General features: G+C 57.0%; 1 protein-coding gene across 4 annotated transcripts in view; it reads left to right on the plus strand.

The window, feature by feature from the left end:
* USP36 (ubiquitin specific peptidase 36) overlaps positions 1-20,460 on the plus strand; it is a 40,077-nt gene extending 19,617 nt beyond the window's left edge. For 3 of the 4 annotated variants that reach the window (XM_025468188.3, XM_025468187.3, XM_025468189.3), the window contains exons 8-22: positions 2,065-2,132; positions 2,619-2,689; positions 3,077-3,159; positions 3,935-4,046; positions 6,340-6,480; positions 7,598-7,698; positions 8,446-8,584; positions 10,453-11,136; positions 11,770-11,897; positions 13,792-14,367; positions 14,806-15,017; positions 16,927-17,028; positions 17,558-17,673; positions 18,062-18,213; positions 18,473-20,460. In XM_025468188.3, coding sequence (XP_025323973.3) covers positions 2,065-2,132; positions 2,619-2,689; positions 3,077-3,159; positions 3,935-4,046; positions 6,340-6,480; positions 7,598-7,698; positions 8,446-8,584; positions 10,453-11,136; positions 11,770-11,897; positions 13,792-14,367; positions 14,806-15,017; positions 16,927-17,028; positions 17,558-17,673; positions 18,062-18,193 — 2,665 coding nt within the window. In that variant the 3' untranslated portion in view covers positions 18,194-18,213; positions 18,473-20,460. The remainder of the gene's footprint in view (positions 1-2,064; positions 2,133-2,618; positions 2,690-3,076; positions 3,160-3,934; positions 4,047-6,339; positions 6,481-7,597; positions 7,699-8,445; positions 8,585-10,452; positions 11,137-11,769; positions 11,898-13,791; positions 14,368-14,805; positions 15,018-16,926; positions 17,029-17,557; positions 17,674-18,061; positions 18,214-18,472) is intronic. The other variant, XM_025468190.3, reaches the window with a different exon arrangement.
* The last annotated feature ends 5,450 nt before the right edge of the window (positions 20,461-25,910 follow it).

Consider the following 25,910-nt stretch of genomic DNA (forward strand, 5'->3'; position numbering starts at 1 on the left):
GTCTCCCACTGGACCACCTCGTCGGTCTCAGCGGCTCTTTCTTTACCTGATCTCCCCTCGGCTGCTGTCCCGCCTTGTCGTGCCCTGGCCGCCTGTCAGTGAACCTCCTCTCTGTCGCTCTTGCAATTCCTGCCTCATCCCTGATGTGATTTCGTTTCTTCCCTCCACATCAGCTGAATGTCTCTGTTGGCTCTTTTTTATTTTTAGTTGCAGAACTTCTTACGGTGATCTTCTCTCTCCCCAGACACTTGTTTGAGGATCTTTAGTTCAGCCTGCAATTTCGTATTGCTCTATTCATCTCCCTTGTACTCGTTTTCTGGGGGCTCATCGTCAGACGAGGTGATTCTCGTTCAGGGTTTTCCTCCGGCAGCGCCCGTGCAGGACTGAGGCTGCTTCCGCACTGCCCTGGGCCTGCTGCTCCGTGTGGCTGCCCATCCGGGGTGCCGTGAGCCGCGCCTTCTGTCCCGGAGCCGAGCGCTGGAAGGCCCCAGCGTGGCGTGTGTGTCTCAGGACCCTGCGCTCTCCCCTCTGCTTCTGCGCCCTTCCCACCGCTGTCTGCTGCGGAGCCCGCCCGCCTCCCAGCCTCGCTTCCTGCGGGCTCCTCTTGCTGCCAGGCCGCCTCTGCTGCCCGGGCTCTCCCTTCGCATTCTCCAGACTGGCCTTCATCTCCAACAAGGCTCTGGCAGGAGCACGGAAGACGACTTGCTGGAATCTGGCTCTGCCTCCCACTTGGGGCTGGTTTGAGGTCTGAGCTTGCTTGGCCTCAGGCGCCCCGGGAGAGGGTTCTGTGCAGGTGTTTGCTCCTCCTTCTCACGGGCCCAGTGCGGGGCCAGGGCCCCCTGGACCTTAGCAGCCACCGTCATGTGTGCCTGGCCACAGGCTTCCAGTTTGAGCTAAGAGGACGTCCTCGATGGTGTGGGGAGTTGAAAGCTCCCCCCTCTTGATGAACGATGGTGAGAGTACATGGTGGTAGTTAGCTTTTCATTTCCTAATTTTGCAAAATGAAAATGTGCCCTGGTGGTGTCCTCACCACATGGAGTCCCGCTCCCCAGTGAGCTCCTGGAGTCTGGGCAGCGCTGCTGTGGCCGGTCCACACTGCCCAGGGGCCCAGTGCAGGGCGCCATGGGGCGTGTGCAGGGGGCAGAGAGGAGAGCGCTGCGAGGCGGCACCGTCTAGTGCCCGGCCCAAAACTCTGGGAGTCAGGGGAGGCGTCTGCAGAGCTGGGGCGCAGGAGACGTGCCTGTGGAGGGGGAACGGGCCCGTGAAGGAGCAGCTGCTCGTCCAGGGCTGTCGTGTTCCTGCACAAAGACCACTGTCGAATGGATTTGTGTCCCAGGGTCTTGGTGACTCTGAGGAGAGCAGTTCCAGGGAGTGGGAGCCAGATTCAGGGGGTTGCAGGCAGATACAGGAGCGGAGGCTAGAGTCAGGGTGTTGTTTCCAGAGTCTTGGTCACATGAACAGCTGTGGGCGCAGATGCTCTTTTTACCTGCTCTGTGGGGCAGTGAGCAGCACTGGGGGGGGTGGGGGAGCCTCAGATCCTGGCGGGTAAACGGGGTGGGGGGATTGAGTACAGCCCCTCCCGACCCTGGAGCCCACTGCTGTCCTGCCGAAAGATACGGAGGTGGGGCTCTGTCCCACTTGCTCCCCCTCTTCAGATAAGAAGCATAGGCTGAGGACATCCGGTCCAGGACTGAAGCACAATGAGCTGGGGGGTGAGGGCAGGGCGCCCCACCAATGGGACTGCATGGGCACTAGGAGTATTTCTCTGGCCTCTGGTTTCCTGCGAGGTGGGGGGTGAAGTGCCTGCAGGGAGGATGCGGTCTTGAAGGACTGGGGTGGCTGTTGTGGGGAGTGGCCCCCGCCCATCAGAGCAAGTGGCACAGCTGGGCCCACGGAGAGGCAGGCCGAGCCTTTCAGATCTGCGCTGGGGTGCTGGGATGTCCAGGAGCATGCTGGGCTGGGCTGGACTAGGCTGGGGAGGATGGAGTGGGGAGGATGGAGCAGAGAGGATGGAGCAGGGGCTGCCTTCTGTCCCTCTCTTGAAGGCTGTGGCCTCCTTTCCAGGTTGGATCGTCAAACGCAGGCGACGACTTTGGTCCATCAGATTTTTGGAGGCTATCTCAGATCCCGTGGTAAGTGAAGATGTTTTCTCTACCCCTTTGTCAAGGATGAAAATATGAACCAGGAAAGATCAGGAGTTCGAGCCCAGGTGGGGCCCCTTTCTGGTGAGCAGACCTGGGCGAGGTATGAAGGCACCAGCCTCCTCTGAAACGCACCATGGCCCACGGGCACACTGTTCCCAGGAGGAAGTTTGGAGCAGAATGTCCACGTGTAGAGGAGGGTGGCATTATCTTTCCTCTCAGTCCTTAGTTCCTCACATGTGGCCTTTGCCCTTCAGCTGGGGGCTGGGGCTGTCTAGGCCGTGGGCAGGGACAGAGGCTCGTCACTGGGCTGGGCCGCCTGGCGCTGAGCTTGACGGACATTCCCTTGTGAACTCTGGTCGTCAGCGAGCTCTCTCCAGAGGCAGGGTTTGCGCGGGGCTGGCTAGGTCTTGGAGACCTGGGGTGGTGCGCTGGGGGCACCTGCACCCGCCCCACCGCCTGTGTGTTCCGTTGCAGTGAAGTGCTCGGTGTGCAAGAGCGTCTCGGACACGTACGACCCCTACCTGGATGTGGCACTGGAGATCCGGGTAGGGAACATGGCTCCGCTGGGTTGTGTTTGCCTTAGGACGGGCAGGCTGGAGGGGAACCCGGTGAGGGCGTGTCACCCAGGTAGATAAGGAGCGAAGTATGGGGAATCTTACTGCCTTAAAGTAGGGGCCACCATTTTTCCCTGTGCCCTTTCCTTTTGTTTAAAACGAGGTGAAATGCAGCTTTGCGTTCTGAGGGGCTGAGGGGTGAGCACACCGTAGATGCGAGGCCTGGGAGGGCAGCCCTCTGTTGCTGCAGCCGGGGCCGGGTCATGGGCGCCCCAGGGTGCAGGCGGGGCCCCACAGAGCTGGCTTCGCCGCCTGCTCCCCCGCTCCTTTCCACCCCTTGTTCTTCTGCGTGACGCCCCTCTCTGTTTCTGTCCTCAGCAAGCGGCTAATATCGTGCGTGCTCTGGAATTGTTCGTGAAACCAGATGTCCTGAGTGGAGAGAATGCCTATATGTGTGCCAAGTAAGTTTGATTTTGTCCCAGCAGCGAGACACCCCCACGCCATCGGGGAGACCCCCGCTGTAGCCAGCCTCGCTGGGGTGCTCGCTGGGGTTGGGATGGCTGACGTCTATTTACATCACACCTGGCGGGTGCCCTGATGGCTCCTCCCCTAGGAGGTGGGCCCCCGAGGTAGCGGCACAGGGTGAGGAGGTGACAGCACAGGGCCATCCCGCCTCCTGTGGTTGCCAGCAGCCTTAGCGCATGTATCTGTGGCGCGTCTCCTGAAGGTCAGACTTAGCGGGGGTGTGGGGCGAGGTACCTCCTGTGTCATTCATTCAGAAGCTGTAGCCACTAAAGAATATTTTTCCTACTTAAGCTTTTCAGATTTATTATCCCATGCCCAAACGCTGCCTTTGCCCCCTCTGTAAATTTGTCCGTGCCCTGGGGGCTGTCTTCTTTCCTTCATCTTCTCCCCTCTCACTGGTCTTCCGGCCTTGCTCACCGTGATCTCCCGCCCGCCCACAGGTGCTCCTTCTGTTTCCCAGGGCTGCTTCCCGTGCATCTGACTCAGTGGCCTCTGGGGGAAAGAGCTTCCTTGTTGCTTTACAGTCTCCAGCTTTCCCCTGGTCCCCTGGACCAGCTGCCCTTTCACTTAAGTCGTGGGGTGGGGTCTGTGTCTCGGGAAGAGAGGGGAGAGGAGACCCTGTGGTGACAGAGCAAGTGTTTTGTGAGCTCTCCTGAGCACAGCGTTCCTCGGAGCACCAGCTGACACCTTTTCCGCTCACCGTCCTCACAGATGCAAGAAGAAGGTTCCAGCCAGCAAGCGCTTCACCATCCACAGGACGTCCAACGTCTTAACTCTCTCCCTCAAGCGCTTTGCCAACTTCAGTGGGGGGAAGATCACGAAGGTGAGCCTTCGCCGTGGTGTCCAGACTGCATTGTCGGCCGCCCTTAGGAAGACAGGTTCCCAGCTCTACCCCAGAGCCAGCAGCTGAAAGTCTCCGGAAGACAGTGCTCAGGAGTCTGCGTCTTTCCAGAATCCCTAAATGGTTGTCCCGCACAGTCAGGTTCAAGAACCATGGTCTTCCTGGGTTCTCTTTGTCTCCCTCCGCCTGTACGTGGCTTGTTCCCGGTACAGAAGCGTTTTTTTTTTTGTTTTTGTTTTTTGTTTTTTTTTTAAAGAACAAGCATGGGGAACGCTTCTCTGAGTGGTTCTGATCCACCCTGTGCTGTTTGGTGGCTAACATGGTGCAGCTGTGCACCGTGGCTTTTGTGGAAGGTAAAAACTTACTTTTGCATAATGGCCTTTTATTTCATCTTATTTAAGTCACCTGTACCCTCCCGTGGGGCTTGAACTCCTGACCCAAGATCAAGATCAAGAGTCAGATGCTCCCTCAACCCAAGCCCACCAGGCGCCCTGCACAATGGTGGTTTTTAACAGAAATTGTCATTAGCATAAGAATGGTTAGAGCCGACTTAGGTGGTTTGGGGCAAGGCGCTTGTCGGTCTCTCACCTTCCTCACAGGCAGTGATAGGGGCTTGCTTACATCAGCATTTCCCAAACTGGCGTTCTGCAGAATGTTTGTGCTGTGTGCTTACAAGATGCTGTATTTTGAACATACAATTGTATTGTTTTTCTTATTATTTTTTTTCATACAACTGTATTGTACTTTGAAACCATTCTGTGCTCAGCTGAGTTTGAGAACTGCTAAGCTGAAGTTCAGCAGTCCTTTTTAATTGCAGGCCTTCTCAGAGCCTTTATGAATAAGCTGTGTTGCATTTTAAATCTCTAAGACGGAGCTTTATTGTGAAGAATTTTCTAAAGTTAATTGTTTGAGGTCCATTCATTTATCTTACTAACGTTTAATGCACTCACATCTTACCACACGTGCAATGCACCAGGAAGTCGGTGGGACACAGTCAGTGATAAATGAGATCATTGTGGCTTTGCCCTGAAGAGCTCATGGTTCACCTTAGTATCTCCTGGAACTAATTTTCCGTGGGAATACAGTTTGAAAAACATTGGTCTGTTTGATCTTGCCCATATCTGGCAAGATTGGATTGGGGGTCACGAGCTTGTTCTTTGTATTAGCTGTTGAGACTTCGAGTCAGGGGAAGGAAGAAGGTGTGTAGGGTCAGGGCCACGACAACGTTGACCTAAAGAAGCCAGAGACAACCAAGTATGCACCCTGTGTCTCTGGTTGGAGGAAGCTCAGGAACAGGCAAAGCCAATTGATTGGTATTGGAGGGGGAGCCGTTCCCCGGGGCATGAGGGACTTTCTGGGTTGATGTCTGTGCCCTGATGGGAATATGGGTTACCGTCAGTAAACATTTGCTAGACACGTCCCGCTGTGCACCTGAGAGCTCTACGGTTCACTCTACATCAGTTACACCATTTTTAGAGTCAGCGTGTATAGGGGCCCCTAGGTGGCGCAGCCGGTTAAGCATCTGACTTGGTTTCAGCTCAGATCTTGGTCTCAGGGTCTAGACATCAAGCTCTGCGTCAGGCTCCAGGCTCAGCGAGAAACATGCTAAAGTTTCTCCCTCTTGCTTTCTCCCTCCCTGTGCACACACCGGCTCTCTCTCAAATAAATCCATCTTTTTTTTTTTTCTTTTTAAGTTCGTGTGTATAGGCAGAGACACAGGCAGATAAACCTCCCATTCAGAGATTTCTGGAAAAAAAAAATTCCCTTCCCTATGAAAAATTGTTAAATTTTGGAATAAATTCTGGCCTGACCTTTGCCCTGACCCACACAGCTGTAGTTTTGATGTACTGGGACCTTTGGCTCCATGGAGTGAGCACCTTTTTCTCTGAGGACCTGGACCCAGGCGTCGTCGCTCTTGTTTCCTTACAGTGGTAGGGAGGGCGTGAGCTGTTCCTCTCGTCTTACACTTGGGGCCCACACAGGGCGAGAGTGGCCGTGGATTCAGGGCAGAGATAGGAGTAGACTGTGAATCACTTGACAGGATGATAAAATAGGGTTTCATGTCAGTTAGTTGGAAAAAGGTCTTCTCTACCTCCTATTTAACCCTTGACTAGGGGGCTTCTAGCCACAGCGTTGCCACATGCCCGGTCGCCCCCAGATTGTCAAAGACCAGCTAAAGAATCGTGCATTTTATGTGGTTGTGGCTGGAGAGGATGGATTGACCCTTCCTCTCACTGATGAATTCTCATTGCCCTGTCCTTGGCTCTTCCTCCAGGATGTAGGCTATCCGGAGTTCCTGAATATCCGTCCGTATATGTCCCAGAGCAACGGCGAGCCTGTCATGTACGGTCTGTACGCTGTCCTGGTCCACTCGGGCTACAGCTGCCACGCGGGGCACTACTACTGCTACGTGAAGGTCAGTGCTTTCGTGTGGAGGTGCGTTTGCACCCCTCCTGCGCCGTTCTCCCCCCTGTGGGCACGGGTTTGCAGTGCCTGTTGGTACAGTTCCAAATGTGGCCTCTGCAGAACGTTTGTACACAGAGAGTGGCCCTGTTTCTAGTTGTGTTCGGGTCCTATTGTTGCTTCAGGGAATGAAGGGCAGAGAGGACGTGAAAGCCCATCGCACTGGGAGCTGTAGCATCCTTGTACCTGGACGGGACATGGGAGGGGGCCTGCTTCCAGGGCTCTATCCTAGAATCCTGGTGGGGGCTGGGGAAGGCTGGATAGTGTGGGAGATGCTGCACTGGGCAGGCCCGGAATACCCTTCAGAGGGGAAAGCTCAGGTCTCTGGGGCCCCAGGAAGAAACATGGGTTCAAAGCATGCCTCGCAGTCCTATTCATAGCCATACAAGCATCAGACGCATTAATATGAAATCATTGTTAATTAGCATATGAGTATATGTGGCCTTTAACAGTAGGTTTTATTTCTTGTTTTGTTTTTTTTTTTTTAATTTCTTTAAAGACTTTATTTATGAGAGATAAGAGACAGAGGCAGAGACGCAGGCAGAGGGAGAAGCAGGCTCCATGCAAGGAGCCCAATGTGGGACTCGATCCTGGGACCCCAGGATCACACCCTGAGCCGAAGGGAGGTGCCAAACCGCTGAGCCACCCAGGCGTCCCTTATCTGCTGTTTTAAAAACTAAAGATTAAAAAATAATAATAAGGGATCCCTGGGTGGCGCAGTGGTTTAGCACCTGCCTTTGGCCCAGGGCGCGATCCTGGAGACCCGGGATCGAGTCCCACGTAGGGCTCCCAGTGCATGGAGCCTGCTTCTCCCTCTGCCTGTGTCTCTGCCTCTCTCTCTCTCTCACTGTGTGCCTATCATAAATAAAATAAAATAAATTTAAAAAATAAAAAATAATAATAATAAAAAATAAAAAATAAAGATTAAAGGGCACCTTAATCACAAATAAATAAATAAAATCTTTAGTTAATAAATAAATACTAAAGATTATGGGATACACCTTGATTGTTCCGTTTTTTTTGTTTTGTTTTGTTTTTTGTTTTTTTTGCCACACCCTGTGCTGCTTCAGGCAAGCAACGGTCAGTGGTACCAGATGAACGATTCCTTGGTCCATTCTAGCAACATCAAGGTGGTTCTGAACCAGCAGGCCTACCTGCTTTTCTATTTGCGGTGAGTAACTTCTGCCCCCTGCCCCTGTGAGCTCTTTCCCTCTGTCCTTCCCTTGCCCCAAGGGGTTTCCCTGGCCTGTTTCTGTCTGGGCACAATGGGGAGCTCCGCAGGAGGGGAGCAGAGCAGCTCTCGTCCGGGTCACGTGAGGGAGCGACCACAGGGAAGGCTCCTTTAGACCAGGCCAGCCTGGCTGCTGAGTAACAGCCAGAGCCTCTGGGAAGGTCAGAGCAGGATTCCATCTGCTTGTTCCGCATTACGGTGACTTTGAATATAAATGGGAAAGTTACCTGCTATTTCATATTGTTGCCCCGAGGTAGATGTGTTGTGTCTGGATGTCCGCTGGCCAACACACCCTCCCAGTAGGCAGTGAAGGAACTTGTCAGAGGGTGGAGGCCGCAGCAGGGCACCTTCTCTTGGGGCCAGTTATCACCGAGCAGGAGGTTGGAGGACGTGGAGAATGGAGACATTTTTGCTCCTTCCTGCACAGATGTTCTGCTGAATTTGGATGCAGCAACTGAGGGTTCTCGTTGGCTTTCTGGGCCAGTGAGAATCTAGTCTTGGTAGAGCTCTGACTCTGGTTGGCTCTCTGTTTACGCTGAGGAGGTATCCGAGGCTACATGACCACTCTACGTTGTTGCAAGGGCAAGGTGGGAGTTCAGAGAAGCACGCCAGGACAGGTGGGGTTCTCTGTGTCATGCCTCTGTGACTTCATCGAGAGATCCCCGACTGGTTTTATTCCTTCAACAGCATCCCAAGCTCTAAGAGGAGTCCTGACGGCTCCCTCTCCAGGACCGTCTCCTCTATTCCTGGCCGTCCAGGGCTGGTCCCAGACCACTTCAAGAAGAACATTGGCAATGGAACTGTTTGCTCCCCACTGATTGGAAAGGTACGTATTTAAAAGAATCTGTGTTTATATAGTAGATCTTCCTGCCTGTGCCTCTCTGGTGACCGTGGAGCTCCCAACCTCTTCATGCTCTGGAATTCAGCCGGACGGAAGGAGAGCTCAGTGTGCCCTGTTGTACTCCATGTTTTCTGTTAAATTGGTCACGAGCTGACATTGGGGGAGGAGGAGGGGCAGTGATGAGAAAACCTGACCCAGCAAGTGACTCAGACTGTACATCACCCTGCCCCTGTCCTAGACCAGCTGCCGTTGCCCAAGTGTAGTGACAGGCTCGCCCGAGCTTACTCAGCCTGAAACATCTGGGGAGAGTGTTTTTGTATCCTCACAATTCAGTACCAAAAACGTAGGCAATTTCTAGCAACGCTAATTTCCTGCTTTTGATCTCTATGCTGTGGTTAAGAAGATGTCCTTTTTCTTAGGAATGTACACGGGCATATTTAGGAGTAAAGGGACATCACATCTAAAATATATTCAGATAGGAAAAGAACCGTCACATGTCCACGCGTACACATTTGCACATAAGTGCTTGGAGCCAGCAAGCAAGAAAGCTAATGTGGTAAAACATTAACAGTTAAGAAATACCCTCATTTTCAAGTTATTTTTGTTGGAAGGTGTTTTTGTGTGCATTTGGACTTTTTACTAAAAGTCAGTTTTACTAGCAAAGTAGTGAGCAATTTCCTTACTACAACACAGTTTATAACTCAAAAACAGACCAGTCCCCTCTGCCGACTGCAGATCGGAACACGGGCTGCCGGGACCTTCACAGTCTGCAGGGCTTTAGTCCTTTATGCAAATCTGCATTTCCCTGCCAACGTATGAGGAATAGAGGCTTTGGGATTGACATGACAAGGAAGAGCCACGGCCTGGTTGCCAAGGGGGTCGTCACTGTGGCCCAGACCAGAAGTCGATACCACGGGGCCACGCCACTGGCCACACATATTTACATCACAGAGATAACACTCCACACACCCTACAGTCGCACAAAAGCCATTTTACTTTAAATAACATTGTGTAAGTTCCAGAAACTTAAATGCTTGTCTTATAGTACAGCGGAAGAGTATTCTCTTTAGAAAGAATGTAAGTAAAGAATAAATTATTTTTAAATGTAGGGGGAAAAGGAGGAAAAAAAAAAAAAAACTTGGAGGAAAGTAGAAGTGAATTAATTCTCAGTAAACCTCCTGAAGAGAGAAGACTTTATAAAAGAGAAAACAGGGGATCCCTGGGTGGCTCAGTGGTTTGGTGCCTGCCTCTGGCCCAGGGCGTGATCCTGGAGTCCCGGGATCAAGTCCCACGTCGGGCTCCCTGCATGGAGCCTGCTTCTCCCTCTGCCTGTGTTTCTGCCTCTCTCTGTCTCTCATGAATAAATAAAGTATTTAAAAAAAAAAAAAAGAGAGAGAGAAAACATAGGAAAACAGATTTTAAATTGGATTAACTAAGATTGGAATTTTTGTATATGAAATAAAGGAATAAGGAAGCTGCTTCAGATGGAGCTGGGCACACCTGGGGGGAGAGCAGGGACAAGCAGACGGGGTGCCAGCAAGTTCTCCAGTGCTTCTGCTTGGCCAGTGGGTGGAACTCTGGTGCATTGGTTTTTCCTTTATACTTGTTTGTATTTCTTCACTCCTGACGGGAAGCATCCAATTTCAGTAGAGGTGAGCTCAAAGATACACTCGCATGTGCACCACTCATGAAGTTACTGAAAAGGCTCAAAGAAGCAGCAGTGTCTTGGCCGTGTGTCCGTTAGATAGTCTGGCTTGAATCCCACCTGGGCTGAAGGTTCTCTGACCCGGGGGGAGAACCGGCCGGTGCTCCCTCCTGGGTGTGACCATGTCCTCTGCTCTGCTCTCCCCCAGCGGCTAGACCCTGTGACGGTGAAGAAGCTTCCCGCCACTGAAGAGCTTGGCGTGCCTGTTTCCAGGAACGGCTCTGTATCGGGTCCAAAGTCTCAGAATGGATACGTTCCTCCAAAGCCACCCGTGGGGTCCCCTTCCCCCCGACTCTCCAAGACACCCCCTCACACCCCAACCATTCTGGATGAGCCTGGAAAGAAAGTCAAGAAATCGTCTCCCCTGCAGCACCTCTCCCCATCACGCAAAGCTTCTCAGGGGTTCCATGGTACCAGCAACGGGAGCGGCAGCAGGAGCGAGGGCCACCGGCAGGGCTCCTGGGACGGCAGGGGTACCGCTCTCTCTACCTCACCCAGGCTCCCAGCCCGAGTGACTGCCAACGGGCACGGGCCCAAGGCAGGTGGCGCGAGCCCCGAGCTCGATGGGAGGGATTCCTGCAGCTCCAGTCCAGAGCACTCTGCCAGCAGTGACCCCGCCAACGCCCCCCAGACGCCCAAGAGCGGAGCTGCCCACTTGGGTGATTCTCAGGGAACACATTCTTCCGCTGCTGGCCACTCCAGAGCACTGCTGAACGGAGACGACGCCAAGGCAGTGAAGCCCAAGGCCCCTGTCCTGAGCAACGCCACCACCGAGCCCGCAAGCATCATGTCTCCTCCACCAGCCAAAAAACTGGCCCTTTCTGCCAAGAAGGTGGGTGTGTGGGAGTCTTCCCGCCGGAAGTACATCTGTAGGGCTCAGGGAGCAGGTTTGGCTTTAGTCTGGGGGTGCGAGCACTTATGCTGGGGCCTTTGGGCTCCCCCGGTCAGAGGAGCAAAGCCATCTCAGGCATTTGCGGATGACACAGGGCTGTCCTGGGGCGAAGGCGGGTGTTTGGGAGGCCCTGATGGGGTAACACTGTGGCTGCTGGGGGTCGGGGCAAGGTGGCAGGTGCCCATATTTGTCCGTAGACAGAAGAGGCTTCCTAAAGAAGCCTCCAGGGGAAGATGGGGCAGGTGCTGGGGGCGGGCAGGACACGGGCTGGCTGGCACCTCTGTGTGTAGCACGAAGCTCGATGATGTAATTGTTGTGCTGAGATTTTTGTTTAAATTTCCTTCCTTTTTTCCTTTTTGTTTCTAACCAAAAACACTTCTGATTCTTCTTCTACCATTCCCCCCTTCCCCACCTCCCCCCGTTTTTTTCTCCTTCTGTCCCCTCATCCTTCTTTCTGGGCTCTTTCATTTTTATTTTTTTTTATCTTATTTTTTATTTTATTTTTATTTTCCCTCTTCACTCACGGCAACCTCTTTTAGACCACCAAGTTTTTATTTATGTCAATAACTGCAGGCCAGCACCCTGCGGAGGGCAGCCGGCAATGACCTCCGTCCGCCCCTCTCACCACTGTCCGAGCTCACCTACCCCAGGAAAACCACTCACCCCGTCGCCGCCGCCTCCTGGCCTGTCCATGCAATCAGGTGAGCCGTGGGCGCAGGCCCCCAGGCCGGCCGCTCCTCCCCTGTGCTTAGCGTGTGCTTGGCTGGTGAAGACGCGTGCGGTCTCCAGCCTTGCAGGATGGACGGTGGTGTGCAGCTGGACAGGTACAGGGCCTATCCTGCACCGACTTCTTGTTTTCTCCCTCTCCATCTGGTGGAGGAGCTTCAGCTGGGCAGAGGCAGTCTGGTCTCTGCCGTCCTGATCTTTTCACTTTTGTCTTCGTTGTCCGTGCCTCCACCGTGTCTGTGTCGGGGTGCTGACGTGCCCGCGGATCCCTCCCCAGCCTTGTGACAGGATTCCATGGGAGAAGAGAAAGGCAGGAGTCCCAGAAGGACCCTGCTTGAGCTCAGAAACCTGTGACCCCGTTGAGGGGCGTCTTCTTGCTGCCGGTATCATTCTGTATCTCCCACCAGTGCTCCCCGAGCTCTTTGACTCCTTAGCCCCACCCAGGGACTCCCCGCATGGGCTCTCCTGGCTGAACCCTCACACTGGCTTACGGAGCTTTGGGCAGGCGTCCAGAGCGGGGACGTGTGGTTCTCTGGGAGCTCTGTTCGGGCTCCCCAACACACCCACCTCCCATCCCGTGACATGGGGTGCTTATATCCCTTAGGGTGTTGGGTGGCACACGGCTGAGTTACTGACGCCCACTGGCTGATGGGGCCTCATCAGCTGGGGAGGGGGGAGGAAGGAAGCTAGGCGAGGCCAGGAGGTGGTTTGGGTGGTTTGGGGTTTCCCCAGGCCCCGATGTGTCCTCCCCACCATCCGGCCACTCCTTTGGGTGCTGCCTGCTGCACCACCTTGTTGTGTAGCCCCTGCCACCGTCCTGTGCGGGCTGGACCTAGCATAGTATTTTTGCACGTGGTAGATCCCTAAATGTGGAAGGTATTTGCTATGTTTTCTTTTTTTTTTTTTTTTTCATTTTGGACATACAATCTTTTTTAAAACTTCCTAGAAAACAGTAAGTAGTGTAGTAAGTAGTACAGGCCATTCAGGCGTCTGTCCTGGTTTAGGTAACACTAGTCCTGTTTGATTCCATAGCCCTTTGAGGGCACCGTTATTGTAGCTCGGTCACAATGAGAAGAGGGAAGCCCGGAGCAGAAGGTTGACTCTTGCAAGGTCACATCGCTGGCAAGACGTGGGTCAGAGAGCCTAACCTAATGGAGCTCCGGGTCCGGCCCCTTCCTCGTCTCGCTGCGTGATCGGCTGCGAAGTCCGTTTCCCTGATTTTCCAGAGCCCCCGAATCAGAGGAGAATCCTTGCGTACGATGTATAGAACTGCACTGACCCTTCTTAAGAGGCTGTCGTCCTGGCGCCAACACCTTGAGGTGTCGTCTTAAGAGGCGCCAACACCTTGAGGCTTGTGGGCAAATTTAGAGAGGCTTCTCTGCTAACACATTTATGTTGAAAATTAGTAACATTAGTTGGGGCACCTGGGTGGCGCAGTCACTTGGGCGGCCAACTCTTGATTTTTGGCTCAGGTTGTGACCTCAGGGTTGTGAGATCGAGTCCTGCATCGGGCTCCATGGTCAGCAAGGAGTTTGCTTGAGATTCCCTCTCTCCCTCTGCCCCTCCTCTCACTTGTTTACGTGCATTTTCGCTCACTCTCTGTAAAACAAATCTCTTTCAAAAAAGAAGATCAATAATACAAGTTTGGAAAAATACCTCGAACTGCATGGCGATAGAAAACAAAGAGAGAGGTTTTGATTTTCAGTGAATTTGAATTTTATCACTTGTGTCATTTCTAACTCCGTGTAATTTACGTGTATCTGAGATTCACAGAGGGGAGGATGGTGGGAAGCCCTTACCTGGATGGGCAGGGGGCTAGAGGCGGACAGGAGGGGCCTGCCTATGCCTCAGAGCAGCATGTCTCCACAGGGCGCTTTCACCTGCTCCCAGACCATCCAGCCACCTGAAGCTCCCCGTTGGTCCCCGCTCCGCTTCACTGTCCAGTAGCCCCCGACCTCCCGGGACGTCAGACCCACAGAGCTGCTCCTCCACCCCTGCTCCCCCGCCTCAGGTCAATGGGGACTTCCAGGCCCCTCCACACCAGCTGCCAGAGGCCAGCAAGTCCCCCCAAAGCCTCTGTAAGAAGAGAAAAAGGAACCGCAGGGGAGAGAACCAGGGGCAGAGCTCAGAGACGTGCACAGCAGTGGCAGGCTCTCCGACAAAGAGGAGAAGGAAGAAGAGGAAGCGCACAGAGGCCGTGGATGTGTCCCCCCTGCAGGAGGGGCAGATGCAGCAGCAGCCCTGGAGTCTCGAGCGCAGCAAGGAGGCCCGGGCAGAGGTGCCCGCCGACAGACTAGAGGACAATGGTGGACGGCAGCAAGAGAATGGCCAGCAGGTGGGGAGCGTGACCGACAGCCACCACGTGAGCAATAGGAAGAGGAGACGGAGGGGAGCAGAGGGCCTCGGTGCAGAAGACCGCCTCCAGCAGAACCCACCTTGGCACAGGTGAGAGCTGGGAGCTGGGCAGCCCGGCACTTCCACCAGCACCACGGTCCGTCCCAGCTGGGTCATTTGGAAACCCAGTGCACTGGCCGGGTTTCTGGGACATGACCGTCTTTAAGTGGATGGGCTGGTGAGTGGATGGCATCCTTGCAGATGGCCAGCCCCACGTGCGGGTGGTCACGTGCCCTCAGGTCAGCAGGCGCTGCGGCCCCATGATCCGGCCTGTAGGACTCGCCTGCCCTAGTTGGCTCTGACGTCTCGGGCATGCTGTGGCCCTGGACCACTGGCATGCTTTGTCCTGCTCGCGTCTGGGGCTGTTTCTCAGGCTGGCTCTGCTGCAGGCCTGAGGCCCATGCGGTTGGGAGGCCTGGGGTATCTGGACCTGAACCCCCACTCCCACCCCCTACTTGCCCAGAGCTCACTGTTGACTCTGACTCCCAGGACCTTCTCTCCCTTGGACATCGTCGAGCTGGAGGCCACGGTAGCATCTCCAAGGAAAAAGAAAAAGAAAAACAGACCACAGGAGTCACGGCAGGAAGTGGAAGAGAACGAGCACCCTGACACCTGCCCGAGCAAGAGGCAGAGGGGCTCTGCGATCCCTGGGAGCCCGCCCCCACCGGCTGTGAACGGCCGGCGCCCCGGGGACCGAGCAGGTACGCGCCTGCGGGGAACAAGGGAGCCGGGGGCTGGGGCTGCGTGAGTGTATGCCCTGCATGGGGGCCCCGAGGAGCAGGGCTGGGAACAGGACTGCCATACGTCTAGAGGTGGGGGTAGTGCCAGGGGAAGTGCAGGGATGCGGACCTCTTACTGTGGCCCTAAGTCTGTCCCCGTGGGCACCCCCGCCCCGGGTGCAGTCAGCTGAAGCTGCTCTGAGAGAAGGCACAGGGACACGTGAACGTGTGCGTATTCTCGGAATACACGGTTTCTTCTGATTCAAGGCTCTTCCTTTTGGGAGAAGTCGCAGGCCCTCCAGCCAGAAGTTTTTGTCCAGGACTAGACTCGTGAACTTGAAGGATCGAGTTCAGAACTTAACCTTCCTCTGCCTATTGCTATAGTTGGGCCTTTCTTTTTTTTTTTTTTTTTTTTAGATTTTATTTATTCATTCATGAGAGACACAGAGAGAGAGAGAGAGAGGCAGAGACATAGGCAGAGGGAGAAGCAGGCTCCATGCAAGGAGCCGGATGTGGGACTTGATCCTGGTAACTTGGGATCACGCCCAGGGCTGAAGGTGACCCTAAACCCCTGAGCCACCTGGCTGCCCTAGTTGGGCCTTTCTGAAGACAACGTGGCCACTTGCTATTGGGGTCCTCAGGCCCTTGGTGCCCATGGCTTAGCGACTTTTCCTGGTTCTGTGTCCTTGTTTCCGTCGGGCTCAGCTGGGCTCTCCTGATACTGTGTGTCCATTAAGGGGAGGGTAGAGGGTGCCCTGCCTGGGAGGGGACCAGCATGGCTATGGACTCTGAGCTCTGCTCTGCAGCTGGGGATCTGCTTGTGATAGTGCTTCTGGGGGTGAGCGGGCCGCTGGGCATGGTTTGTGTTGGTCGCCCAGGTGGTGCAGTCTCTGTGTCTGACTTGTTTTCAGCTCAGGCCATGATCTCGGGGTCCTGGGATCAAGCCCCACATCAGGCTCCATGCTCGGCTTGGAGTTTACTTGGGATTCTCTCTCTCTCTCTCTCTCTCTGCCCCTCCTGCCTGTGTGCTCACTCTCCTCCTCTTTTTCTCTTTCTGAAATAAATAAATAAAATCTTAAAAAAAGAAAAAGAAAAAACAAATGCTAGGGCTGGGCAATGAGGAAGGTGGCCAGTACATCAGAAGAAAGGCTGCACAAAGGTGGCAACAGAGCAGCTGGCAGTGGTCCTGAGATCGTGGGGTTCGCTCTGTTAGCTCACAGACACGGGGAGATGCCGCTGGGCCTTGGAGCCCGCTGCCTGGGGCGGGTGCTAGGGTCCCGGGGCCCCCGCCCCTCCTCTGTTTGCTCTCTGTCCTGAATATCTAAAGAGTTGGCTCCGCAGTGAAGGGCATTGACAGCCGAGGGACAGAGTGTTGTGGTGGCTCTGTGTGGCCCCGGGGCCAGGCTGTGCTGTGGACAGCAGGGAGTGGCCATGGGGCATCGCACTCGGGATGCCAAGCTCAGAGGTCATGGGGTCATTGATAAGTTGGAGGCCAGGAGAGCAAGGTTGGGCTTGTGTTGAGGGAGGGGAGTCTGTTGTGGCAGTTGGAGGGGTTAGAGGGGACCAGGCAGCGGCTGTTTCTAGAAGCCTGAGCAGGGTGGTCCGCGCTGCCACCATCCGGCTGTTGTTGGTGGCCAGGCTCTTCCAGGACAGAGCTGGGAGTCAGCCTCCCTGGGAGCTGTAGTGCTTTGTTGTACCCTCCGGTCCCCTCTGAGGCTCATTGTCGCCCTTCCTGCGTCACCAAGGGCACACACTGCCAGGTGTGGCTTTTTAGCCTTCTTTCGGGGGCTTGGGTTCTTAGGCTTTTCCAAGAGTTATTGGATGGTGGCTCCTCGGGAGGCAATCAAGTACCTCATTAGAGGCAAACGTCCGTCCGTGTCTGTGATTGCAGAGCCAGCTCCGGCTCCTCTTGGGCCCTGGAGCAGAGAGAGGGGGTGCGACGTGCTCCAGGAACTGCTCAAGTATTCGTCAGATAAAGCTTACGGGAGGAAAGGTACTGGTGTCGAGACTGGGCCTCTGTCCTCCCCTGGTTCGTTCCTTGGGCAGCGCCAAGGTCCCAGATGGACCCGTGGGTCGGGACGGGGCGCGGGCATCCCAGGGCTCCCTGACTGCCACCGCACGAAGTCCAGAAGCAGCCCCCCGGGTGGGTGTGCTGTGTGGGGTCCCGAGTGCTGCCTCCTCCCGGGGGGGGGGGGGGGCACGGGAAGCATCCGGCACCCGTGCTGTACTTCGTCAGACTCAAAGAACATGGGACCCTTGTCTCTCCGGGGAGGGCGCGGGTTTGAAAGCAGCTAAACTCGGGGGGCTGGCGGCACAGAGTGAACAAGATTTGAATTTAAGGGACAGACCCTGAGTGTCCTGTACACGGACCTCTCTGCCCGCCCTCGTCCTTCTCTGTGTGCCCACTTCACCCGAGGGTGCCGCTCGAACACGCTCAACGTGTCAGGAGTAGGCCTGTGGGGATCGTAGATGCTGTTCTGGAAGTGAGTACATGACCGTGCTGACGCCCGGGTCTGTTACAGTGTTGACGTGGGGCGGCGAGGTGTCGGCTGTCAGCCAGGATGCCATTGAGGACAGCAGATGGGCCCGCGCAGCCACGGTGATCGACGACTGGGACGAGGAGTTCGATCGAGGGAAGGTACGGGTGCGCTTGCTGCTGGCGTGGCAGGGCGCTCACATGGCCCTGCTGAAGGCCGGGCAGGGAGGACGGGACCCTTTGGGGCAGTTTGAAGTGGCAGTGACATTGTAAAGGGGTCGAGGACGAGGCGGGCTGCTGGGCTCAGAGGCCGGCCTGGCCCCTGTGACTGTTGTGTGGCCACAGACGAGGTGGTTGTCTCTGTTGCTCTATTCCTTCCTTAGGAGGTGGGGGCGGGGGGTTGGACTCCTCCCTCTTAGGAAGAGTAAGCCTGTTGCGTAGCAATTCGAGAACCGCGGCCCCACCCAGTAGGCCTTCACTAGGGACCCTGGCGACCTGGGGCAGGAGGGCCCTGTTGTGGAATCGTGACACCTGGGGTTTCTCCGTGTAGGAAAAGAAAGTGAAAAAGTTCAAAAGAGAGAGGAAAAGAACCTACAACGCCTTCCAGAAACTTCAGAGTAGACGGAACTTTTGGGCTGTGACTCATCCAGCTAAGGCTGCCAGCCTCAGCTACCGCCGCTGACCCTGCTGCTGTCGAGATGGGTTAGTGTGGGGGAGCTGTGGGGGCGTCTGGTACATGTGCGTGTGTGTGGGGACGTGTATGCAGCGTGGGGTGCGTGGTGAGGTGTACGCTAGCGTGATGTGAGTGTGCGTGCGTGTGTGCTGGGGAGCGTGCGGGGCAGGCCGTGTGTTGTCCAGGATGCCACCTAATGCGTGTCGCCCGTGTGGACACGCGCTGCAGGGTGTCAGGGGGACCCCCAGGGCCTCCGTGTCGTCAGGAGCTGTGTTCTGTGCCCCACAGCCTCTGGACGAGGGATCTGTCCCTGGGCCCTGTCCGTCTGAACTGAAGAGCGGCCTTGTCGGGGACCCGCTGCAGGACGGCCCGCAGATCTGGGCTCCTTCGCGCCGGGACCTCTGACGGCGCAGACCCCACGGTGGTGTGCGGAGCGGGCGGCGGCACCCCGGCTGGGAGCCTGGACGGCGCGGTCTGTGGGCGAGAGTGGGGAGGACGGTGGCCGCGCCCCCGCCAGCGCGGGCTCCTCTGGGGAGCGTGGTCCCCGCTGCTGCTGCTGCTGCTGGCGGCCGGCACTGCCGTCCGGTCCCGCGCCCGCCGATCCGCGGGGCAGGGGCTGTCTGTATGCCTTACGCGTCCCCCTCAGAGCGGAGCCGGCCGCCCCACGCCGCACCGCCACCTGCGCGGCCCTCCCTTGCGCGAGAGACTCCAGGCCATCCTGGAGAGCGGAAGGCTCGCAGCGGTGTGCCAACACGCCTGCCTCTGCAGCCGCCCTGGGTCCTGAGGCGGCTTTGCCCCCCCCCCCCAGCTGCAGCGACCCACGGGTCTTCACCGAGGTGGTGGTCTTGGGGTAGAATCCTTTTACTTTACTACTTAATAGACACGTTCATTTTGACCAGGTCTGCGGCTTCCATTAGCAATATATTTCCTTTCCCTAAAACGCAATACTTGCTTTATTTGCTCAATTTTGTGAGTGCTTTTGAATTTAGAGGATTGTAAGACTCAAGAAGATCACTTTTTTATCTTGCTCAAGCTGTGCCTGCGAACTTGTTGTTTAATAAATATGGGCAACCCTCAGCCAAGGCGACGTTTCCCAGAGAACAGACACGTGACCCAGTAGCAGAGGGCACAGAGGTGAGCCCCAGAGTGGCCCCCCGGTTGCCCGTCTCCTCTTCCTCTCCTCCAAAACCCCACGCGCGGAGACAGACGACGTCTGGCGTGGACCCACCTGTCCCCCGCGGCGGCTCTTCGTGGCCCGAGGCCCCCCGACGGCCTGGTCTGGCACCCCCATGCCACTTGAGCTTTGCCGCTTCCCTGGGGCCTCGGGGAATCCCGGGGGCCTGGGAAAAGACTGTTACCTTTTTAAGGGGGTCGGGGTCGAGGAGGTATGTTCATGTTTTCTCGTGGGGTTTTCTTTTTGGTTTTTCTTCCTGTTCTCATATTTCCCTTTGAAAAAGGTGGGGGCGAAGCGTGATGCGGGGGCCCCAGAACTGGGGCTTCCTCTGGTCCCATTGGGGAGTGAGCGGGGCACTGGCCGCGTGTGGCGGGCTGGGAGCCGTTGCTCTCTTCTCAGAGGACAGGGTTCCGTGTGTGTGACCCGCACCGCACCTCGTTCAAAGCCACCCCACCCCCGCCCGGTGCTCTGCGGGGCGTCGTCTGCTGCCCCAGAGGGAAGGCAGCTGCCTTTAGGGGCAGCGCATTTTTTCCCCCTTTCAGTGTTGACCTTCGTTCCTGGACGGCCCTGTTTTTCTGTGACGTTCTGTAGTTGGAAAGGGAAGCCGTTGTCTGCAGCAGAGTCTGTCTTTTCGTGCTCCCTCCTCTCCGCACCAGGCTCTTCCCTGTCCGCTGTGTGATTATGAGGAAAACGTGCCCTCGTGTCTCGGGCGGTGCTGAGCACTGGCCCGCCGACGGCGTTTATCACTGTTCCGTCGGGGCGAACCCTTCCCGCCCACCCAAGGTGGCCCGGCGACCAGGGAAGGGGAAGGGTGGGCCCCGAAAATCAGTCCAAACTCTAGGGGACGTGTAAATATGTAAATATATATGAACAACTAAAGCTTTTATAATAGCAGTCACTTGGTTGACTCAGAATGTGGGTTTAATTTAACTTTGTGTTGGGGGGGGCGGGGTCGCCTCTCCCCGGGGGTCCCGGGCGGCCTCACGCACCTGCCTTCTCCGGGTGGGCTCAGTCCACGTCCCCGAGCACCGCTCCTCCGCTCCAGGGGTGGAGTAGCCCCGATGTTGCCAAGATCCTGGTGCAATAAAACGAGTTTTTGTGAGCCCTGCCTGTGTCTTTGTGGGTTTTTTTTTCCTCCCTTTGATTTTGGAGAGGGAACGCCCCAGCCCCAGGTGCAGAGGACCCGTTCCCCACAGTCTGCCTCCAGGTAACCGGTCCGTGCGTGGGAAAGTTTGGAGCAGGTCTTCATTAAGGATAAAGAAGAATAAAGAGATTGATTTAAACGGATTAGGAAACACATTCTTTTGAATTCGAGAAGACCAAGGAAGCCTTTGAAGTGGCCCGTCAGGCCTCGTGGGCGATTCTCAACGGAAACTTGGGGGCCATGTTCCACCGAGGTTTGCTGCTGTTTTGAGGGTTTCTTTTTTTTTTTTTTTTTTAATTTTAAAGATCTTATGTATTTATTCATGAGAGACCCAGAGAGAGGCAGAGACATGGGCAGAGGGAGAAGCAGGCTCCGTGCAGGGAGCCCGACGTGGGACTTGATCCCGGGTCTCCAGGATCACGCTCTGGGCTGAAGGTGGTGCTAAACTGCTGAGCTCCCCTCCCCCCCCAGGCTGCCCTGTTTTGAGTTTTCTTACTGAGCGACATTTGGATTTCTGCAGGGAAAGATGAGGGAAATGATAGTTTTCACTAAACCACGTGTTGTCCTCGTGGTCGGCAAGAGCCACTCGGGCCTGGGCTCGCATCCCCGCGGGGCAGCCCCTGGCAGTTAGCTCCTCTCCGGCCCCTCCCGCCCCCGACGCCCGAGGCCAACAAGGGAGGGTCAGGGTCTGGCTGATGACATATCCTGGAAGTTGGGGGAGGCCAACAGGGATGGCAGGTCCCAGTGGGGACACCTGTGACCTGGAGGTTACATTTGACCAGAGCAGCACCCGTGAGTGGGAGACGAGGCCGAAGCAGCCCAGGCGGCAGCAGGTTTGTAGGGAAAGACCTCTGGATGCTCCGGGACACCCCTGGGCAGGCCTGTCCCCTGAGTCCTGCCACTCCTTCCGTGCAGCGTCCCTGAGCCTCCCCCCCCCATGCGCCCCTCAACCTGGGGACTGCACCCCATCACTGTGGGCGCTTGGTTGGACAGCAAAGACGGCACAGGTGAGGTGAGGCCACGCCTGCACCCAAACCAGGTGGGGTGGGGCAGTTCGGGGTGGCAAGCCAAGCCCACGTGTGCAGAGCGGGTCACGCGGGTGGTCGCACAGGCAGGACCCCGGCGTTCCTGGTCCTTTCCCAAGCCGGAGCCGGAGCCGGAGCAGCCGTGTGTCCAGATGAGCAAGGCTAACTCTTGGGCCTGGAGGGCGGCCCTGGGTGGGAACCACGGGGAGGGTGTGCCGAGCCCTTCCTCCAGGGCCACCAGCCAGATGGGGCTCGCTTGAGTGGTGACAAAGCTTGAGTGGTGACAAAGCGAAAGCACAGGGTGTGTTTTGCTGATAATTCCGGGGTGAACCACAATTCACGGCCTCCGAACGTTGAGAGTCCCCTTGAGCTCCTGCGTTACTTTCAGCGATGGTTTACGAGGTCTGATTTGCACGTCGGAGTCTGGAGGCTGACGGCAGGGCGAGGGCCCAGGAGGTCGAGGACACGGGGAGAAGACGGGAGGATGACCAGTCCACAAACCGGCCGACAGTTGCTCCAGGCCCGAGGGGACATTGGCCGCAGGAGTTGAGAGGTGGGGGTCACCCAGGTATTTGGAGACGGAATCGAGAGGAGAGGCAACAGAAGCGGAAGGTCCAGGGAGAGGATAAGACAGCTGCTGGCTTGGGTGGGCAGTCAAGTGGCAGGACCAGACAGTCCCAGAGAGGCAGGTGGGTGACAGGTGCCCCGGGCCCACGCAGCCAGGCCTCAGGAATTCGCATGTTACTGGAACAGGGACGGAGGGACAATCCCAGGTGTGAGATGCAGGTGAGCCATAAGCCCTGAGTCTTGGGATTCCGAAAAGTCCAGGTGCTTGGCCGCCCCGGGGAGCCAGCTGGGGTCATTGTCGCACCAGCGTGCCCTCCAGCCCAGAGTAAGGCGTCGGTGTAGACAGGACACGGATAGAACGAGCTCTCAGGTGGCACCTGGCAGTGGGGTCCCCCCGGCCCGTCAGCCACCCGTGTGCTCGGAGGGGCCCCTGCCACTCGGTGCATCCTGTGCCCCCTCCCCGACCTGTGTCTGGAGCAGCTGGCTGGCCCTTGTCAGTTCCGCTTGCCCTTGAGATTTGTCCCTGCCCCCGCCGCTGCGGTGACCCCTCCAAACGCTTTTGCTCCCACCCTGCGTGCGGGCCACTTATTCTCGGCAAACGGTGTCTAATCCCCTACAGGAATCCCCTCCCGCCCCAACGTGAACGTGAAGGCGGGGAACCGCCTTCTCTCCGTCTCCATCTGCTCCTTTCTCCCCCAGCCTGATGGTGCCAGCGCCCGTGGCGGAGTCGCCTGGGCGAGTGACTGAAGACTGACATGAATGGAATTAGAATCCGGGGGAGAGGCTCGCCTCGGCATTCAGGGCCTTCCCGGGGAGTCTACTGGGCGGCCGGCCCGGGGAGGCGCTCTTCTGGTGCCGCTCCTCAAACGTGAGCGAGTATCAGGATCTCCAGGGGGCCACGGCAACACCCAGGGTCACGGCCCGTCCCCCCACCCGCAACAGTCTGACTCTGCGGGGGGCGGGGGCCTGAGAGTGTGCATCTCTGACGTTGCCGGGGTTTGGGGGGCGCTGGCCCTGATCTGCTGGCTCTCGTGTGGAGCGGTCAGCGGGGCTGCGAGTGTAGGAAGAAGTCAGGGGTATGGACGGAAGACCTACCCCCGACCTCTGGGGACGGCCGCAGACCCCAAGGGCCCCCCTCGGTAGGGCCAGTGCCCCACCTGTACTGTGCCAGCCTCTCCCGCCCCCCGGGGATCTGTGCCCCCCCCCGCCCGGCCCCCCAGCCACCGTCTCCCCCAGCCTGGGCTTGCTCTCTGCGCCTTTCTCACGACAACTCTACCGTTACCGTCGGCTCTCGTCGACACGTCTCACCGCCCGATCAGTGGGATCCTACTGGCAAGTTCTTGGCTCCTCATTTGTGTGCCTCCTCTTAGCGAGTCCCGGCCTGGCGGCCCCTGCGCGGCTGGTGGCCCACTGCTACCCCGCTGCCGAAGCCAGCGCGTGGCCGCCACCCTGCACGCCTCCCTCCCATCGTCCCCGACACACGCCAGCGACAAGAGTCCCCTCTATCCGGTTTCCCGTAGCCACTGCCCGGCTCTCCACTTGGGCCATCACCAGTTTGTCCTGCACCCCAAAAATCAAAGCCCTTCCTGCTTCCTGCCCTGCTCTCCTGGGCCCCCCGGACAGCCTTCCAGGACGGAAAGCCCTAGGCAATCACTGCCGCCGAGAGGGGTGCCTACCACCTGCCCCTGCACAGAGTCACCTGGAGCCACCTGCCCTGATGTGGCCTTGGAAAGCACCGGGAAGCCCAGGGCCTGGGGCTCTGTGAGGGGCCCCCGGTGGGGCGCGCTGTCCTGCCTCGGACGCCCAGGGAAGGGTCCGCGTGGGCCAGACCCGGCTCACCGTGGAAGGCAGGCGAGCCGCGGGATCAGGACCCCTGTTCCCACCGGGCCTCTGCCACCAGTGAGCAGCGTGAGTCGGGGTCACTGGTCGAAGCCGTCACGACTGTTGTCACGGTCATGCTGCGTGCCTCACCCGTGTGCTCAGGCTGGTTTTATTCTGCCTCGTGTCACCGGGGTGCCGACCCCGGGGTCCTCAGGACTGAGGGCTCCCCTCGGCCGCTGGGCCGGGCCTTCGTGGACGGCGTGCAGGGAATCCAGGTGCTTTTCCTCGAGCGACGGACTTCTCCCCGCGGCACGGTGTTAAGCGCACGCATCGCCTTCCGCGCTAACAGCCGCGACGGGTAGAGTGTGGCCTTCGAGAGGTCGTCGCTCTCACGGTCCTACAGGCCATCCGTGTTGGCACTCCTTCCTCCCCTGTATCTGTATTACTCTCGTTCCTGTCCCACCGGGCCGCGCTCAGGAGCTTCAGGTCGGCAGGGACCGCGGCCACCATCTCCGGCAGGGCCCAGGCCAGCGCCCCGGAAAAGCCACTTGCAGGAGCGTCGCTTATGACTGGGGCCTCCGCTCGGAAGTGGCGCCCCCTCCACCAGCGTCCCTGGCCTGAAGCGCTTCGGGCTCCACCGCCCTCTGCCGTCACCCTCTCCGAGCCCAGCCCCGTCCGGCCCCCAGTAAAGCCATTTGGGCAAAGTCTGGCGGGAACTGGAGTGTCAGACCCCCCCCCCCGCCCCCATCTGAAGCGAGAGCCCGGATCGCGTGGCACGTGGCCAGCTGTCTCGGGCGGCGCGGGAGCTGCGGCGACAGCTGGATACAATCAAGTTCCATTACAAACAGATTTTAAGTGCCGTTCGCACGGAAGAAATTGCAAGCTCTGGCAAAATAAAATCTGGGGTTTTCAAAGCAAGACAATGCCCCAATCTGGACCTGCGTGAGCGGTCTGGCCTGTGGTCTCTCCTGCACCGGGAGCACCCTTTCTGCCCCGGTGCCCCGCCGCCCCGACCCCGGGGCCCCCCGGGCCTGCCGCGTGGCCCCCGGGCTCGTGTTGCTGAGGACACCTGTCTGCAGCTGTTCCGCTCGCTCACCCGGGCTGGCTCTTCCCCAAGAGCCGCTGCCCAGCCTTCCAGCTTGGCCTCAGAGGACGGAGGGCTCACGCTGGGGTCGGGCAGGTGTCCCGGGGCGGCTCTCAGTCCTCCCATGTCTGTTTTAGAAAAAGGAACCAGAGAAAATACGGGCATGAGGAAGAATGGAAAGGCAATCAATCGTAAAGTCCTTAGCGTGGTACCATGTCTTAACAATTAATTTAAAATAGGTATAAAATAGGTACACAGGGCGCCTGGGGGGCTCAGTGGTTGAGTGTCTGCCGTCGGGTCAGTAGTGATCCCGGGGTCCTGGGATTGAGTCCCGCATTGGGCTCCCCGCAGGGAGTCTGCTTCTCTCTGCCTGTGTCTCTGCCCCTCTGTGTGTCTCTCATGAATAAATAAATAAAATCTTTAAAAAAATGTTTTTAATAAAATTAAACAAAATAGGTATATATTGGGGCACCTGGGTGGCTCAGCCAGTTAAGCGTCCCACTCTTGGGTTCGGCTCAGGTCACGATCTCAGCATTGTGAGATAGAGCCCCACATTGGACTCCATGCTCAGCCCTCTGCCCCTCTGCAACCCCCCAGCCCCCGCTATCTGTAAAATAAAAGATAAATATATTTTTTAAGATTTTACTTATTTATTCATGAGAGACACACACAGAGAGAGACAGAGAGGCAGAGGCAGAGACACAGGCAGAGGGAGAAGCAGGCTCCACGCAGGAAGCCCAACATGGGACTTGATCCCACGACCCCAGGATCACACCCTGGGCTGAAGGCAGGCACCAAACTGCTGAGCCACCCGAGCGTCCCTAAAAGATAAATCTTTAAAAAATTAAATAAAGTAGGTATTTAGTTGGTGTAAGGTATTTAATTTAACAGCTCTGCATTCCCCAGGGCTG

Source organism: Canis lupus, chromosome 9 (genome assembly GCF_003254725.2).
Source record: "Canis lupus dingo isolate Sandy chromosome 9, ASM325472v2, whole genome shotgun sequence".
In the NCBI taxonomy this organism is placed as follows: domain Eukaryota; kingdom Metazoa; phylum Chordata; class Mammalia; order Carnivora; family Canidae; genus Canis; species Canis lupus.